The sequence below is a fragment of the Cyclopterus lumpus genome, chromosome 21, assembly GCF_009769545.1.
Source record: "Cyclopterus lumpus isolate fCycLum1 chromosome 21, fCycLum1.pri, whole genome shotgun sequence".
NCBI classification, from domain to species: Eukaryota; Metazoa; Chordata; class Actinopteri; order Perciformes; family Cyclopteridae; genus Cyclopterus; species Cyclopterus lumpus.
In genome coordinates this window covers 14,223,217-14,241,611 of record NC_046986.1, presented here as the reverse complement: position 1 = coordinate 14,241,611, position 18,395 = coordinate 14,223,217, and the positions used below count along the sequence as shown (strand labels likewise).

The following is an 18,395-nucleotide window of genomic DNA, read 5'->3' as shown; positions in this document are numbered from 1 at the left end:
TACCACTTTACAGCATTTCCAGAATACTGTGATATTCCTTTTCTGTATACAGTTCAGATACATTGCACAATTTGGTACAGCTGTGGAATTCATTGCCATGCTACATTTCTTTGACAATTCCATCAGTATGTAGCACATGGTGCAATAAGAATTGTGTTACTCTAACATCATTATTTCATCTATGTCATCATTGTGTCATCTTCCCCTGTTGTGTTATTGAATCAGGTATAGTCTGTGTTACGAAGAGAGACCTCAGAGCACAAACATTCATAAAAATGACAAATTCTGAATTTCAAACAGCTGCGGGTTTCACGTAAAATACCTTGGCTATTAAATGAATTAACAGTATGTTTAACTGCATGTATTGTAGCAAAAATCATAATCCCCATGATAACCATCAGGTGGCATGTCATGTTTTATGTTGGTTGTTGCATCATTTAATCAGCTGCAGGATTTGTGTGATGATGTAATAGCATCTGTATAGCTTAATGTGATATGATATTGTGTATCTATTCTCTCTATCTGTGAGGTATCTCTGTGTAATTCACTGGAAGAGTGTGGAACTTCTTATCAGGCAGTTATCACATTTTCTTCAGTTATTATAATGTATGCAGTTACCTATATTTTGTGCATGGCAACGTGTGCTCTTATTTAGTCGTATGAATCAGTTGACTATTGTTACAGTTAATACATTTTAAGGTACATGCATTCACTTTAGGACTTATTAAGGATTCTGACTGCATTAATGATCCTTTCCCCTTCTTTCATCCTGCCTTCCTTGATACCTCCTGCTTGAAAACTCGATCAGGTAAGACATCCATCCTTTTCACAACTCCACTGGCACTAAACAGCTTGCAATATTTAACAAGCTCTGCTGTATGTGTTTTTTTGTTGCTGCTTTTTTTACATAGCCAAGCATTCTCTCACAGCTCAGATGGAAATGAGTCTTATGAATATGCATGCGATCCCCAAGCTTTCTGTAGTGGAGCTCGCTGTCGTTCCTCCTTCCCATCTTGTGCCCCATTTCTCTCATTCTGTCGTTGCCTCCTTCTCAGTCGTTCACTCAGTCAAATACCCTCAATACACGGAGCCTGACGTCAAGTCATGCAAGTACATCATGGAAGATATTCACAAAGAATATTCAATGTGAAGATGAAAGTTTATTTGACATTGTACAAAAGTCTACGGGCAGATTAAAGATAGCTGTGTCTTTGTGTGTGCACGGACAATTATAATTCAGCTTGACAGCTTGTGTAAGCTCTCGGAGTGGGCAGCTTTTATTCTGTGTTCCTGCACAGTTCTTTGTAGTATCATACACACATTTGTATCATTTTAAAACCTATCCTATTGTGTAACGTGCACATGCGCACACATACTTTATCCGTGTATCTACAAAAAGGATTTCTGTCAAGTAGAATCAGATGCATACATCACTATATATAATGTACATTGTTACTTTACATAGAGAGTTGAGAACTCATTGAGAATAGCTCAATATTTTTTTGAGGGGAATATAATAATTATTTGCATATCTCAATTATGAATAATGCCCTTTTCAATATAATTATCCCTATGGGAGTCCAGGGGGAAATAAACCTACCAAGTGATATTAATAGGATTAGTTTTGTAATTATTACTGTGTAGTAAGAATCCTAATAGACTTCTACTTTTATATAAACAAATTCCCATGTTGGACCTCGCAAGCACACCACTGGTGTTGTGAGTGCAGATCTGACTTTGTGCATGTGTCGATCTTTATATGAATGAGTAATGAGGACTCACTCTCAACAGACTTTAATACGAAGTGCTCTTATTGTTCTTTATTCAGAAAGTACATCCCGGATTACGGTAAGAGGAAGGATCACAATATAATGCTGTTTTGTTCATGTATCCCACTGCCGCTAACACGGTATATATAACGTACACATTCTCACACAGATGTGAAAAGAACACATCATCATGCTGCCCCTCACTAAAAGTGTGCGTCTGTCAGCGAGAGCAACAACACACACCTGGTTGCTGAGCTCAGTGTTCACGCTCACTGACCCAGTAATTTCAATGAAAACAAACTCGCTCTGTCAAGTGGCTTTTGCCATATGGAACTTAAAGAGAAAGCGTGTGCATGTGTTCGTGAGCCGATGTGTCAAACTGCGAGGGACTTTTGATGGATAGCAGTTATTATGCTGCTGTTGACTGGGCAGTAATCCCTGCAGGTTTCATTTGGTTTCATCAGGGGAATTGAACAATTCACAACTAGGAGTGCAGTTGTGTATTTCATGTGACTATACACAGTGTAGTGGTCAGTTCTTTATGAATTGTCTGACTTTTCATCCGTCTCTCTCCGACTGGGATATTTCTTGCCTGCAACTGGCAGAGCCAAATTAGGTCTACGTCTTCCAGCCTGTCAGTCTGTCTGTCTGTTGGCTCCAGAGGTATCTGGATAACTACTGGACACATTGCAAAACACTGTATAATCTTCAGAGATTAAGTCTTTTTCTTTAAATATCAACATCTAAAAGGCTGATTTCCGTGTTTTTTACGGCGTCCTTCCCAGAGGATTAAATTGTTTTCATTTTGGATACTCCATGAGCTTTCCTTTAGATTAGGAAGAGGGAGGTAGATAAAAGAGGAGGATGAGTGAGAGGAAAGTAGGGAAGGGTGGCATCTTCCCTAAATTGGAGCGATGTGCCGAGAGAGTGAAGAAAGAAAGGAGACATGGAGGAGGACGAACGAGGAAGTGATGGAGGGGTAAAGACAAGGTTGAGATGAATGTACTCCTGGTAGCTGCCGGCTAGACTTGTGTAAGTGTGTGTTGGTGCGTCTTCCTACTCTCAGAAACAGCCAGTATGTGTGAGTGTGTGTGTGTGTTTCCACTTTACCTGAGGTGTGTGTTGTATCATGAATTATAGATGGAAAGTGAATCAATAGGGCACCGAATTACTGCCAGACACTACACTGTGTGTGTGTGTGTGTGTGTGTGTGTGTTTGTGTTTGTGTGTGTGCGTGTGTGTGTGTCTGTAAATGCGCTGATGTTTGCATTAGTATGGCTGCATGTCGACATATTTATAACATTTAGCATTTTATATGGTCAAAAGAAAACACCATAATATAACTATTTAGCGATTCTGCAACGACGACTCTGGGAAGTGTGTCTTTTGTCTCCAGTGTTCACTTAAATTATTTAATAAAAACATAGCACATTAACATCATCTTAACATACAGTTAATACCTTTTCGATCTCTGCATAAGTGTGTGTGTGTGTGTGTGTGTGTGTGTGTGTGTGTGTTATGTTGTATTTGAGTGTCTGCTCCAATAAAACAGCGCAGCAAGATAGAATGCCGCTCTCACAGCAGAGTGGAAAAAGACCTCTGCAGATTTACTATGCTATTACCACACACACATACACAAACTGTCTCTTACACACACACACACACTCCTTGAGGAAAAAAGTTGTAATGGCTCACTGCCCCTCCAAGGACGGGTGAGCAAGAGAAGAGCGAGCAGAGTAATCACAGTTAAAGAGAGAGAGTGTGTGCGTCTGCAGGGAGGTGAATAGATGGACTACAGGGGACAGAAAATGGTTTGGTACTGGAAAAATGGATGGCGATATGAGCCGAGTGGAACATCCTGTTCCATCTACCATCCTTCACACACACACACACACACACACTGGCTTGCCGTGGGAATGTTAGTGTTTTGCCGAGCAATAGAGTTGACAGATGAGTGAATCCAGGATACGGAATGAGTTCCAATGCTCCAACAAGATAATTTAGTCCCTTTAATTCCTTTAGTTCCCTTCAAAGCTCACTTAACCTGAAGCTCCACCACGTCTCCTCTGCACAGTACGCAAATGTTGACTTTAAAGCTAGACTTCAAGAATTGAGTCTCAGTCCTGAACAGACGGCACACACATTACTTTAATATCCATGTATTTAATGATACTCCACTTTACACTACTATAAAGGTGTGTCGAAATGTTGAAATAATATCTACATATTATCGCATTTCTGGCTAAATGTGTGAACACTGTATCAACACATAACGGTCCCTCAGGGATGTGAATGCACGTCTGTAACAGTGAACATTTTTGACTTTTTTTATGTGCGAAGTGCAACATGAATTTGGCAAAGTGGCATTTTCCTCAGAATCACTAAGGTTATTTGTTTCTTCACCTGCTAGTTTGATATTTGGGTGACCTGCCTTGTGCCACAGTGCAAAACACAAGACCACGTTCTTTAATCATACTTTTCATTTTTTATTTACGGCACAACTGTGGTAGTAACGTTTGTAATGAGCAGGAAGATCCAGGTTCATTCTCTAGGCTTGAAGCCTAAAAAGTATGCTTCGGTGAAGCGCAAGCCGTTTCATGGTGCAGATGGGATTATTAACTCAGAGGTGTTTCTGTTGGCAAAGCAGTGAAATAATACAGTGGTCAGTAGCATATTGTCTTCATGGGATGATATACAGGCCTAAACAATGCTTGTTTCAGGAACTATGCAGGAAGTAACCATTGTTGTAACGCGGTGCACGCTTCATGCTCAAGGAACAGCAAGTTCATGTGGTTCACTGCAGCAGCCTCATCCACCGTCGGATCTGCGTCTCCTTCCCTCCGAGGAGCAACACCAAGGATGAGGCAGCTTCCAGTTATAGCACTCAGGCGCTTGTTAAGGGCAGGGAGCTGCAGTGACTTCTGACCCCAGCGGAGAACAGCACAGCACAGTGTGCGGATTCCAGGCATCATGCTTCATGGTGTCAATTTTTATTTTTAAAAACACCTTGTCTAGATTTCCACAATAGCCCAGCTCTCTATTATTAGTTGTTTTTTTAACTTTATTTTTCTGTTTCAAATTAGGAAAACAACTGCCCATAAAATAATAACTTCAGATAAATAGAGAGACAGAATACATAGAAATACACAAACGACAAAAGAAAGGGTTTGGTCTCTCTGAGTCAGAACTATTTACTGTGGCTGGGAAGTGCAACTCAACATTTTGTATCTTATTGGTCACAGCAGTGCTACGGCCACCAAGCAATAAAGCCTCAATCTGCCCCAATATAGCCTCAACCTCAACTACAGCTACCTCCATTTTACACTCCATGACGCTTCTCCTTTTGATTAAGAGTGTCCTCCATTCTGCCTTACAAATACATAAATAAATTGATTTATACGCATATCTGTGTTCACAGCATCCATTTTATTAACCGTGTATTTCTGGAATAGGTTGGTGTGAATTGCAGATGGTAAATAAAAGAGTTTGAGCAAAAGCAGATTTCTCTTTTTAATGCTTACACTGCCTGTGAGAGTCTGTGCACACTTTTATGAATGTAACCTCCCGGTCCAGACACTTGCTCTCTTGACCGTTGCAGAAGCTAGGCTGACATGGCCTGAAGGCAACGCAATGCTAAGTGCTGTGTGGAAATGTTGATTGATTTAGTGGAGGTCAACGGAAAGGCATGAAAGAGAAAGTAGTTGTTTCTGCTTTTCTGCTGGCTGCACGAGGGATGGACCAGCTCTCCCAAGTGTGTTACAGCTGCATATCAGAACGGTCCATGTTTTTAACATAGAGCTTTGGTCTCTACATTATAATGAGCAGAAAATGGCATTGAGATTGATTTGGATGAGTGCACATGCAGTGTGGTACATGATGTTCTCCAGCTAAGTGTATATTCTGTAGCTAAGCTATGTATAATTGAGAGGCTCAGTCTTGTCCACACTATGGCTATTGATGGCCATTGATATTCTAAGGCAGGCATACCTACCTCTGAGGGAAATGGCTTTCAGAAAGGGAGACCAGACAATTCTTGTTGGTTTTTCAACCCGTCTGGTTAATGAAACGAGCTTTCATTACCATGCGATACAAGACATTCTTTTGTTTTCCATTTATAATGTTAGCTCCATTTCCCCTCATATCAGCCATTTATAGTAACAAACAGACATTTAATTTCAATGTCCAGTCACACTGTGTGCTGTTTATATCAATTTAAAAGCTAAAGCACCACCCTGCTTAAAGGAGCTATTGCATTCAATCAATTTTTTTCAAATTCGTATCGGTAATACTTTAGACTAAGGCGACAAGCAGCTCTTATAGAGGCTGCTCTTACAATCACCAAAATCAACAGGATTCATCCTGTGGGCACCGTGAATATCTGTTCCAAATGTTCATGCCAATGCATGTTGTTGAAATATTTCAGTTTGGTTGACAGACTGCTATTGTGGCTAATAATATCCGCTTGTTAGCGTTTGTTTCCAGTGAACAAAAAAAAATCTGTTCATGCACAATACCACTTTTTTAAAAACTGGTTGTGATATACTGTTTGGTTGTCCTTTTCTAACTAATATAAGGTAAATGAAATCCATGCATCAAAGCTTTTGTCAATGGGGATATGCAGTAGCTACATAAAGCTCTCGTAGGAGATGCTATTATTTGTCTCAGCTGAGGAGGTAGTTGTCAAGTTAACTTAATGTTCCTATTAAACATAACGTTGTGGTATTGATATGTAATGCTATCGTTACTTACAAGTACTCAAGTACTCCCCAAGATAACCTAAATATGTATATTAAATGTTTTGCTCTACACTGCCGATGATGACATTTAACAACAGAAAAAACAAATCACTAAAACATGAGAGGATAGACCGTTGTCCACTTTAACAGGCTGTTTAAAATGCATTGAAAATGTTCATTCAACTGGTCCCTTATATTAGGAACAAAGTGGCTTTTTATATTACATGGTGTTACAAGGGGAGTTCAATTCAGTTTATTTATTCAGTATCTTAAAGCGACTGTAGTGAGACAAACACAAAGTGAATATATGGGGAAGTTATTAAATCAATCGGTTTTCCTCATATGTAATATTACACATTTAAGAGGGAAAATCTCCCAATTCTTATGGATATTTATATAATAGATACTTGTCATAATGTAGCTATCAGCTACCAGAAACCCTGATTATTTTTAAAAGTGCTCCAGTTTTGAGCGGTCAAAGTGTGAACTGTCTTAGAAGCTTTTATATAACAAGAAACCTTTCAGCCTGTAATAGTATCAATATTGGCCTCACATAACTTGGTGCACCACTAGCAGCAGCATCAGTTGCAAAAACACCAGTAATAAAAATGTACTCTTTCCTGATTCTTCTGATAGTCTATACTACGTTAGATGAATACTCAAAGATTGATGAGGATAAAAGTGGTGGAAGTTACATGTGTTGTTCTCGCAGAAGAAAATGCTTCTTGCTGACTCTCACCGGGGAGGCTGTTAATTATTGATTTAATAAGCCCAGCATGAGTGTGTGGCATACAGACTAATTAATCCTATTATAAGGGTGTGTAAGTGTGGTGTTTCACTGTCACGTAAGCAGGAGGAAACAAAGTCAATTTGAATGTTGTCGCTACTTGTTCTCCTCCAAAAGACAGTTTTAACACTCACAGGCACACATGAGCTAGGAAACCATTTAGAGGTGTTTTGTAGGTGTTCTGAAGAATAATGTGACAAAGCAGATGAATTATAGCTCATTATATAATGAAAGGTGAGAACATAATGTTAATACTTAAAATGTTTACGTGAGGCTCATTGAGTGAGTGCCAGACACAAACATACAGGACCGAGAAGGAAAACAAAAGCAAACTAGATATGCGCACACAGTAGAGGGCAGATCTCCACCAGGTGTGTCTGCAACGACCACAGCTGTATTGTGTCAATGAATGACCACAACCCACAACTAGATTAACACCCCATCCAGATCGCAAGTGTATCGGACATGTTTTTTGTCCGCATGTCTCACACACCAGATACGCTCTCACGAGTTTATTCCAGATTATTTCTTCGACAACATGCACGTTAACATGAAGATGATGCCCAATAAAAAGGCACGGAATACCTGTGTCTCTGGGCGTAGAGTGGCAGCCACGCTGTCAGCTGTGTATGTGTTCCCTTATCTGTTTGCTGACAGCCAACTAAAAGTGGGAAAACAGTTTTCCCCATTGACAAACAGTCTATGGTTTTCACCCACTGTGTCTCTGGCCACGGAGAGGCAGTTTTTCAATTAAATTTAGTTTAGGTTCTTGTAATGCATGGTTATCCCTTGTGTGTGTGTATGTGTGTGCGTATTGGGGTCCTTGTTGAATGGAGTCAGTCAGTCCCATGTTGGACAAGTCAGCTCCCTGTACCTTATGGCTACAGAGGACACACAAACACACTGACAGACTTGAACAGATGGGAATGGGAATCTCAGTCGTGGTTGATGGAGGGACTTGTGTGTTTTTGTGTATATCCCTATGGGCAGAGGACCCCCCCCCACACATACACACACACACACACACAAGCGTTCTGTCCATTACAGAAATCCGCAAACACTAATTACCGCACCACAGGGGTGAGAGAGCACTATGCAGAACTGTGTGTGCGTGTGTGTGCGTGGGTGTGTTTGTGTGTGTGTGTGTGTGTGTGTGTGTGTGTGTGTGTTTGTGTGTGTGTGTGTGTGTGTGTGTGTGTGTGTGTGCGTACGCACTTTGGCTGATGATAATACTCTGCCACTGACGGGTACAACACTAATAATCTCCTTTTTGCCATTCACACAATTCCACTTATTTCACACATTAAATGGCTCTTCTGGGTAGATTCATCTCTATTCTGCAGCTCAGCAGGAAGACATTGGTGAATCTGAAAGTAGTGACACACATGACATGATCTCCCAGCCTGCTCCATTGATGGATTTAAAATGTGTACGCAAATGGCTGATTATTTCCTTTGCAGCGCAACTAGATATCAAATCTGTGTCTACACAATGCAACGATTAATTGTCTCCTGAATTTCATCATTCATTTTTGATAGATTTATGTTGCCTATTTGACACAGCCTGACAGACACTACCACCATAAAATGTACACAACATAGATAAGTTACAGCTTTCATTTTAATGCTGCGTTCACACCAAAAGCGTTGCGAATGCTTTTGGTGTGAACGCAGCATCAGTCCTAAGATTCTCGCATGCTGTTTATTCTGAAGGTAAAGCAGTTATCCTGGATTGTCATGCTGTACAAAGTTAGATTAAAACTGAAAAAGGATTTAAAATGAGATTTATTTTTTACCCTGCTCTGCAACAAGCAACAAAAATAAAATATTCAAGAATAAGACAGCTTGAGAAAATACCTCTTCTCCAAAATAGCAGCTGGAATTGGTTTATCCTCAGTAATTCATTCATAGAATGGTTTATTAATGGTTTTGATTTCCCTCTGCATATAAATGACAATTCCATGTTAAATACATTACACTGTGGCCTTAAGAAGGTGGAACAAGAAACACAACATTATCAATACAGTATATGGATATAGAATTGTGTGCATGCAGATGTTTACATGTTTAGACCATTACAACCTTGCAATTGCAGTATCTGTTCATGTTGCTGTTTTCTGTTTTGTCTTTAGCCGTGAAGGAAAAGTTACAGAAATGTTACCAGCTCCTGCCAAATGATCACTACATTTTACAGTGACTCTGGGTCCTTTCCAAACATAATGCAAAGTCTACTTGCCAGAGCATCTATAGAGCAAAGTGCATGTGGTTACGGGCATTTGCAATGCTATAAAGGCACTAAGCAAAGAACCAACTCAAGTAGCTAAGCAGCTAAAACTAAAAAGGGAGGGTGAAGACAAGGGAAAGTGGAAGGTTACATTTTTCATTCAAACACATCTTTGAAGTTTCACAATATCTTTTTACCTGACATTCAAAGTCTAATAGTTTCATGTTTCATTTGAAGAGCCAACGCTCTGCTAAGGTGGCAACACGTAATTCACATTTTATCTTCGAAGACGAATGTTCCCATTTACAACTTGAGATCTGAATAAAACATTTTTTAAGTAAAGTTTGTTAGTTTGGTGAGGAGTGATACCAGTAGAGGTGCACATTAAAGCTACTATGAGGAACATTAGTTTTGTGTTGATTTGATATAAGTGGTGGTGCTTCCGACCACCAGAGTCCCCTTTAGAAAACCCCTAATTTTACTGAAGCAAATGTCAGACAGTCTGCCCCCACGCAGTTCTGGTCCTGGTATGACCCAGCAGACCCAGGCCTATAGTAGCGTGGTGTCGTTGTTGGCTTCATGCGTAGACTGGCAGAGCAGCAAGACGGAGCTCTAGTCGTGGCCTGAGGAGGAGGAGGAGGAGGAGGAGGAGACGCTGCTGCCGAGCACAATGCTCTCCACCTCCCACCAGACGGCAACAAAGCTAGATGTGGGTCTGGGTTGGAGGCCCCGCTGAAGTCTGAGCTGAAGGGCTTTGTCGCGCACAATCCGATCCAGTGGCACCGACGAGACAGGCATTACGAGACATAGAAATAGACAATCTTCTGAGATTGACACTGTTTCATAACCAGTTAAAACGTTGTTATATTAGAGGGGAGAACTTTCTTGCTGTTACTGATGTACACAACATGACGGTGTGATTCATATGCTTCCAACGACAGCGTGCTCGTGAGGGAGTTTGTATGCCCAGGATTAACAGGAATAAAACCACATCAAACAACTGAATTGGACCATTGTTGAGATTCAGGTGGGAGCTTTTCCTTTAAAAAATAAATGCCTTGTTCATGCAGCTTAACCCTCCTGCCCGGGGCTCAGTGGAGGGAGAGACAGCAGCCCGCCCCTAGCTTCAGCTGATGCCCTCTGCAGCGAGCTCAGCGACCTCCTTCCTCCTGACGTCGAGTGGCAAACCCAGCAGGTGCCTAATGAGGCCCTCCAGCAGCCTCTACGAGGTCATCCCAGCCTGTTGGCCTGGGAAGAGAGCAGAGGGACTAAAAGGGAGAGGGAAGACAAACAGATATCCACCCTGACACCCTCCCATCAACCTCTGTGTGGTGCAAAAATATAACTCTTTCTTCACTCACAAAGAATATTGCCCGTGAATGTAATTAATTAATTACAATTAGTTTCTTGCCACGACATTCGTAGCATACATGTCATTATTCTGTCATATTCATTGAATGAGTTTATGTAACTCTGTAATTCTGTTCATTCTGTACACATGACATATATTGCTTCTGTCCATCCGGGGAGAGGGATGCTCCTCTGTTGATCTCCTGAAGGTTTCTTCCCTTTTTCCCCCGCGAAAGGGTTTTTTCTATTATTTGGGAGTTTTTCCTGATCCGATGTGAGGTCCTGGGACAGGGATGTCGTATGAGTACAGATTGTAAAGCCATCCATCCATCCATCCATTATCACCCGCTTATCCGGGGTCGGGTCGCGGTGGCAGCAGGTTCAGCAGGCCGACCCAGGCTTCCCTCTCACCCGCAGCACTTTCCAGCTCATTCTGGGGGATCCCGAGGCGTTCCAAGGCCAGCCGGGAGATATAATCCCTCCAGCGTGTCCTCGGTCTTCCCCGGGGCCTCCTACCAGTTGGACGTGCCCGGAAAACCTCTAATGGGAGGCGTCCAGGAGGCATCCTAACTAGATGCCCGAACCACCTCAGCTGACTCCTTTCGACACGAAGGAGCAGCGACTCGACTCCAAGCTCCCCCCTGATGTCCGAGCTCCTTACCCTATCTCTAAGGCTGAGCCCGGCCACCCTACGGAGGAAGCTCATTTCGGCCGCTTGTATCCGAGATCTCGTTCTTTCGGTCACGACCCAGAGTTCGTGACCATAGGTGAGGGTTGGAACGTAGACCGACCAGTAAATGGAGAGCTTTGCCTTCCGGCTCAGCTCCCTCTTCACTAAGACGGACCGGTACAGCGCCTGTTTTACTGCTGCAGCCGCACCGATCCGCCTATCGATCTCCCGCTCCACCTTACCCTCACTCGTGAACAAGACCCCGAGATACTTGAACTCCTTCGCTTGGGGTAGGCAGTTTGCCCCCACCTGGAGGGAGCAATCCGCCGGTTTCCGGCAGAGCACCATGGCCTCAGATTTGGAGGTGCTAACTCTCATCCCTGCCGCTTCGCACTCGGCTGCAAAACGCCCCAGTGAATGCTGGAGGTCACGGTCCGAGGAGGCAAACAGGACCACATCATCCGCAAACAGCAGAGAGGCGATCCCGAGACTCCCGAACCGGATCCTCTCCGCCCCCTGGCTGCGCCTAGATATCCTGTCCATGAAGGTCACGAACAGGACCGGTGATAAAGGGCAGCCCTGGCGGAGGCCAACACCCACCGGGAACGTGTCTGACTTACTACCGAGGAGACGAACACAGCTCCTACTGCAGGCATACAGAGACCGGATGGCCCGTGCCAACGGGTCCGGCACCCCATACTCCCGCAGCACCCCCCACAAAAACCCCCGAGGGACCCGGTCGAAAGCCTTCTCCAGGTCTACAAAGCACATGTAAACTGGTTGGGCAAACTCCCAGGACCCCTCCAGTAATCTTGCGAGGGTAAAGAGCTGGTCCACTGTTCCACGACCGGGACGGAATCCGCACTGTTCGTCCTGAATCTGAGGTTCGACAAGCGGTCGGAGCCTCCTCTCCAGCACCCTGGCATAAGCTTTTCCCGGGAGGCTGAGCAGTGTGATACCACGATAGTTCGAGCACACTCTCCGGTCCCCCTTCTTGAAGATGGGAACCACCACCCCGGTCTGCCAGTCCATGGGCACTGTTCCCGACCCCCATGCGACACTGAAAAGGCGTGTCAACCAAGACAGCCCAACAATGTCCAGCGCTTTCAGCATCTCAGGGCGGATCTCATCCACCCCTGGCGCCTTGCCACCAAGGAGCTTTTTGACTACCTTAGCCACCTCTGCCAGGGATATGGGTGAATCCACCCCAAAGTCTTCCGGCGCTGCCCCCTCTCCGGGGGACATGTTGGCCGGGTTTAGGAGTTCCTCAAAGTGCTCTTTCCACCGCCCGACGATGTCCCCAGTCCGGGTCAGCAGTTCCCCCCCCCTGCTGAGAACAGCCTGGGGTAGACCCTGCTTTCCCTTCCTGAGCCGTCGGATGGTTTGCCAGAACTTCCTTGAGGCCAACCGAAAGTCCTTCTCCATGGCCTCCCCGAACTCCTCCCATGCCCGAGTTTTAGCCTCCGCGACCATCGTCGCTGCAGCCCTTTTGGCCCGCCGGTACCCGTCAGCTGCTTCAGGAGACCCCTGGGCCAGCCAGGCCCGAAAGGCCTCCTTCTTCAGTTTGACGGCTACCCTCACCCCCGGTGTCCACCACCGGGTTCTAGGGTTGCCGCCACGACAGGCACCGATGACCTTCCGGCCACAGCCCCGAGCAGCCGCGTCCACAATAGAGGCTTTGAACAAGGTCCACTCGGATTCCATGTCCCCAGCCTCCCTCGGGATTTGTGAGTGGTTCTTCCGGAGGTGGGAGTTGAAGACCTCCCGGACAGGATCCTCTGCCAGACGTTCCCAGTTCACCCTCACTACACGTTTGGGCTTGCCAGGTCTCTCTAGCCGAGTCCCCCGCCATCTGATCCAACTCACCACCAGGTGGTGATCAGTTGACAGCTCTGCTCCTCTTTTCACCCGAGTGTCCAAGACATACGGCCGCAGATCAGATGATACGATTACAAAGTCGATCATTGATCTCCGGCCTAAGGTGTTCTGGTACCAGGTACACTTATGAGCCACCTTATGTTCGAACATGGTGTTTGTTATGGACAAACTGTGGCTAGCACAGAAGTCCAACAACAAAACACCATTCGGGTTCAGATCGGGCAAGCCGTTCCTCCCAATCACGCCCCGCCAGGTTTCTCTGTCATTGCCCACGTGAGCGTTGAAGTCTCCCAGGAGAACTATGGAGTCGGCAGGCGGCGCCCTTTCCAGGACCCCTCCCACCGACTCCAAGAAGGCCGGATACTCCGAAATGCTGTTCGGTGCATAAGCACAAACAACAGTCAGAGCCTTACTCCCCGCAACCCGTAGGCGCAGGGAGGCGACCCTCTCGTTCCCCGGGGAAAACTCCAACACAGTGGCGCTCAGCCGGGGGCTCGTGAGTATCCCCACTCCCGCCCGGCGCCTCTCACCCTGGGCAACTCCAGAAAAGGACAAAGTCCAACCCTTCTCCAGGAGCTTGGTTCCAGAGCCCATGCTGTGCGTGGAGGTGAGCCCAACTATATCTAGCTGGTACCGCTCCACCTCCTGCACCAGCTCCGGCTCTTTCCCCGCTAGTGAGGTGACGTTCCACGTCCCTAGAGCTAGTCTATGCTGCCGGCGATCGGCCCGCCCAGGTCTCCCGCCTGGCCCGCCGCCCGGTCTACATAGCACCCGACCCCGATAATTCTCCCTGCGGGTGGTGGGTCCACAGGGTGACAGCTGCTCCATGTTGTTCTTTCGGGCTGAGCCCGACCGGGCCCCATGGGCGAAAGCCCGGCCACCAGACGCTCGCCGACGAGCTCCCCTCCTGGGTCTGGCTCCGGGAGGGTGCCCCGGTTTCCCTTGTCCGGGCAAGGTGGCTACAATCCGTGGGCTGCTTATCATCAGGGTTTGTTGAACCGCTCTTAGTCTGGGCTCTCCCCCGAGACCTGTTTGCCTTGGGAGACCCTACCAGGGGCTGACGCCCCGGACAACATAGCTCCCAGGATCACTGAGCCACTCAAACTCCTCCACCACGTTAAGGTGGCGATTCATAGGAGATTGATGATTGATAGATTGATAGATTGTAAAGCCCTCAGAGGCAAATTCGTAATTTGTGATATTGGGCTATATAAAATAAACTGAATTGAATTGAATTATTATGATGCAGGGTTTCCAGGGAATCAAGCAGCAGATGATACACTCACAAGTGTACTTCTCTCCTGCCTTGTCATTTGCTTATTCTCGTACTTTTCTACTCCTTCACCTCTGGTATTTCTTTCTTCTTTTCTGTCTGTCTGTCTTTCTTCTTTGTCCAAATACAAGTGTAGACTCTGTACTGCTGACTCAGCTTCAACGTATTGTTAATTAGACCCTATATTCTATATAGCCAAAAGTATATGGACACATCTGGTCATATGTCTTTGGGCATTTTGGCCCATGGCTGCTTCTCATGGTTGGGGCTATGTCGCCTTCATTTTAATTAAGTTACATCTTAATGTTAAACAGTAATGCACTTCCAATTATGTGACAACAGTTTGTGGAAAGCCCCTATGTTCCCAACATGACAATGTTGGGAACATAGGGGCACAATGTTAGGTCAATGGAGAAATGGTTGTCCTAGTTTGGTGTGGAGGAACTTGACTGCACAAAGCCCTGACCTTTAACCCCACACCTTTGGGATGAATTGGAACAATGGTCACAGCCTTATTGCCCAACATCGGAGCCTGACCTCACTCTTGTGGGAGCAAATCCCTGCAGCAAGGTGTCAAACTCTTGTGGAAAGATAGCAGATGAATAAAGACTATTATAGCAATATAATAATGGTTTTAAAATGAGATGTTCAACAGTGACCCAGAGTACAATTAGTCACGTCGTAGAAGTGTAAATGCGTCCAAAACATTGAAATCCAATTGATGAAAACCACCTAGGGAGGTGGTTTATAGGTGATTTGAGACTCATTCAAGCCAGATGTTGAAGAGATCAGAAAGCATCTGTCTCTCCAAGACACATATGTAAGCTTAACACTTCTCTTAAGTGTGACTACGTCAGGAAGTAGTCAATGGAAGGAGCACTGGGGAGAGAGCATTAATCTGTATGGGTGAGGGAGCGGTGTGAGTTAGAGCCTATGAAGACGATGCAACGTGTGTCTCACTCATAGTCGATACAAAGGAGTCTTTCATGTGTTTGTGTTAGTTTATAGATAATTGATCACTTATTAGCTTGTATTGCTAACTGTTAAAGGGTGTCACTATTCTTCTAAAGTTATTCACTGGCATATGTGGCAGCTCGCGAACAGCTCCAGGTGCATTACCACCACCCGCTGGCCTGGTGGAAGGATGATTTGCATGTAGCCCGGGAAAATAAAGATGGATTTTAATTATATTTGTGATGTGGCCAATGGAGACACATCTGTTTGTTAGGGTCTAGATTGTATCTGGATATGAGACACTGAAAATGACAAGTGTGTTTCCTCATATTGCATCATCACTGATCTCTGTCATGCAGTGGAGCCTTGGGCTGTTCTCCTCAGTGTAGCGTCTGGGGAGAATCAGCCTCTTTGTGGTGTGTATAAAAAAAGTGTATTAGTTTTTTGGTAAACACCTTCTCTCGGAAGGAAATAAGTTGTTTTCTTTTCATGCATTCTTCTGTGATGCGCTGCTGTTTGTTTACCTGGATCTGGAAGATAAACTCCCTTTTAATACCTGTCTCCTTCAAGAACATGTTCAGTATATTAAGTGTGTGTCGAACGCTGTCGTGTTTGTTTGGGTTTGTGTGGAGGAGAATGTCAATGTGTCACTGGTTGGATAGAAACTTAGCTTTTGTGTCATATGCAGGTTAAAAACTGCATTTTCTTGTCAATTTGAGCCTTTTGTTGGACATCTCACCAATTGATCCCAATTTAACTGACGCCCAAATCCCCTGAAACTTCCCCAAATCCAATGAAAAATGGATTGAGAGCTGCTAATGTTTGAACTCTGTTGGCAAACAAAAGATGTCTTCGTACAAACGGGACTTTTTTTATGTGTAACTCGAAACCACACAAAATAATGTAACTTAGTTAGTTAATGATCTGCTCTTTAGTCTTGGGAGCTACTTTTCAATAAAGTAGGATAAAGGCTTGTTAGTAAGTACATCTTTTACTTTAGCCCCATGCATACAGCTTCTACATGTGGACATATACAGCACAGTGGAGCTCGACAGTCCTCCTGCACCTGCCTACGGTCATGTGAACATGTATCAATACTGCACTTGTGGTTAATATAACTTTAACAGTGATGAAGTTCACCATTTCAATCATTTCCTATGCAAGTACAGCATCACGTAAAACATGACTTTGTTCAGGGTAAATGGGTCACTGTGCCTCTGTCCTTCACATGTGACAAGCGAGGCACCACAGACCTGCTTTTGATGAAAGTCCAGGGAGTGATGTGTCAAACTGGTCTGGCATTTTCAAAATTACTGTGTTTGGCCCAAGGTGGGAGCAGCAATTACCTGGCAAACATTTTAATAACCAGTCATATCTCACATACTGCAGGGGGTGATAAAATGACACTTACCCAACTATCCGTGCTCTACAAATTTGTCTCCATGACAGTTTGCCACATATTGAAGTTTGCCCACATAAACTATATTTTTATTCTTCTCAAAATGAATTTGCTAATCACTGCCTCATTTGTATCTTCATTCAAATAGCAGTCACTACAAATAAAAAGAAAAGAGAACAAGCAAATAGACCCATACAACACATTTCATATTGTTATTGTTGAAACGGATTTGTTCCAGACATGGCACAAAAGGCACACTTTCAAGCTCCTCGCTGTATTAGGAAGAATATTATGAAACTTCAGTTCACTGTAAATTCAGGAAATTGTCAGCCCCAAGGTTTGTGAGGTATCTGGCATCATTTCAACACAGCAGCACTACATCTTGACAGCATTGCTTTAAATCCTCTGCAGATGCCAAAACATGCATATGCTTAATGCTGCTCTGTGCAACATTTCTTTGAAGGTATTTAAACAGGCCTTTTATTTTTTTTTAAATCACATAAAGAATAGAGAAAGAAAATGTATAAAAATACAAGAAAGTGATAATAAATGTGAAATTGTGTGGAACAGAAACTTAAATCTTTTTCTTTTTTATCCTTCCAATTATTTTATGACCACTCTGATTTAGTTTGGCTTTCCTTTAGGGGTCCCAGCACCCAAATTGTGAACCAATGCCAACCAGCAATACCAGAAGCTCTTCACACTGAACAGACACCAGGATAAAAGTCATCACAAGATTGACTATTCACACTCTATAGAACATCATGCTGCTCTTAACCATCTTGAGGAACATGAGGATTGTTTTGATGCACGTAAGTCCTTTGTTTGTAAGTGTATGTGTGTAATGTGTGTGTTTTTCAGAACATCCCAGCGCTGCCTTGTGGTAAAGCCCTCTACTCCTACGAAGGAAAAGAACCAGGCGATCTTCAATTCTCAAAGGGCGACATCATCATCCTGCGACGCAAGGTGGATGACAACTGGTACCACGGCGAGCTCAACGGTTGCCATGGTTTCTTGCCTGCGAGTTACATCCAGTTGCTACGTCCCTTGAGCCAAACTCCACCCCAGGGCAAAGCATTGTATGACTTTGAGGTCAAAGATAAAGACCAGGATAAAGACTGTCTGGCCTTCAGCAAGGTAACACACACACACACACACACACATGAAGACACGTGCTACACACACACAGACACACACTCACCTTAGGACACTGTTTTTCTATCAGACACAGAACAAATATATTTAGTGTTTTATGGCTGGGCCGGGCCTTGTGTAACGAGATTAGAGGGATGGCTGAATTTACAACATAAATATCATAGAAGAAGAAAACACTTTCTGTTGCGTTAAACCAGGCGG

General features: G+C 44.3%; 1 protein-coding gene across 1 annotated transcript in view; it reads left to right on the top strand.

The window, feature by feature from the left end:
* Positions 1 to 18,395, top strand: part of LOC117750399 (E3 ubiquitin-protein ligase SH3RF3-like) — an 84,869-nt gene that overhangs the window by 35,712 nt on the left and 30,762 nt on the right. The window contains exon 2 of the mRNA XM_034561596.1: positions 17,901 to 18,176. Coding sequence (XP_034417487.1) covers positions 17,901 to 18,176 — 276 coding nt within the window. The remainder of the gene's footprint in view (positions 1 to 17,900; positions 18,177 to 18,395) is intronic.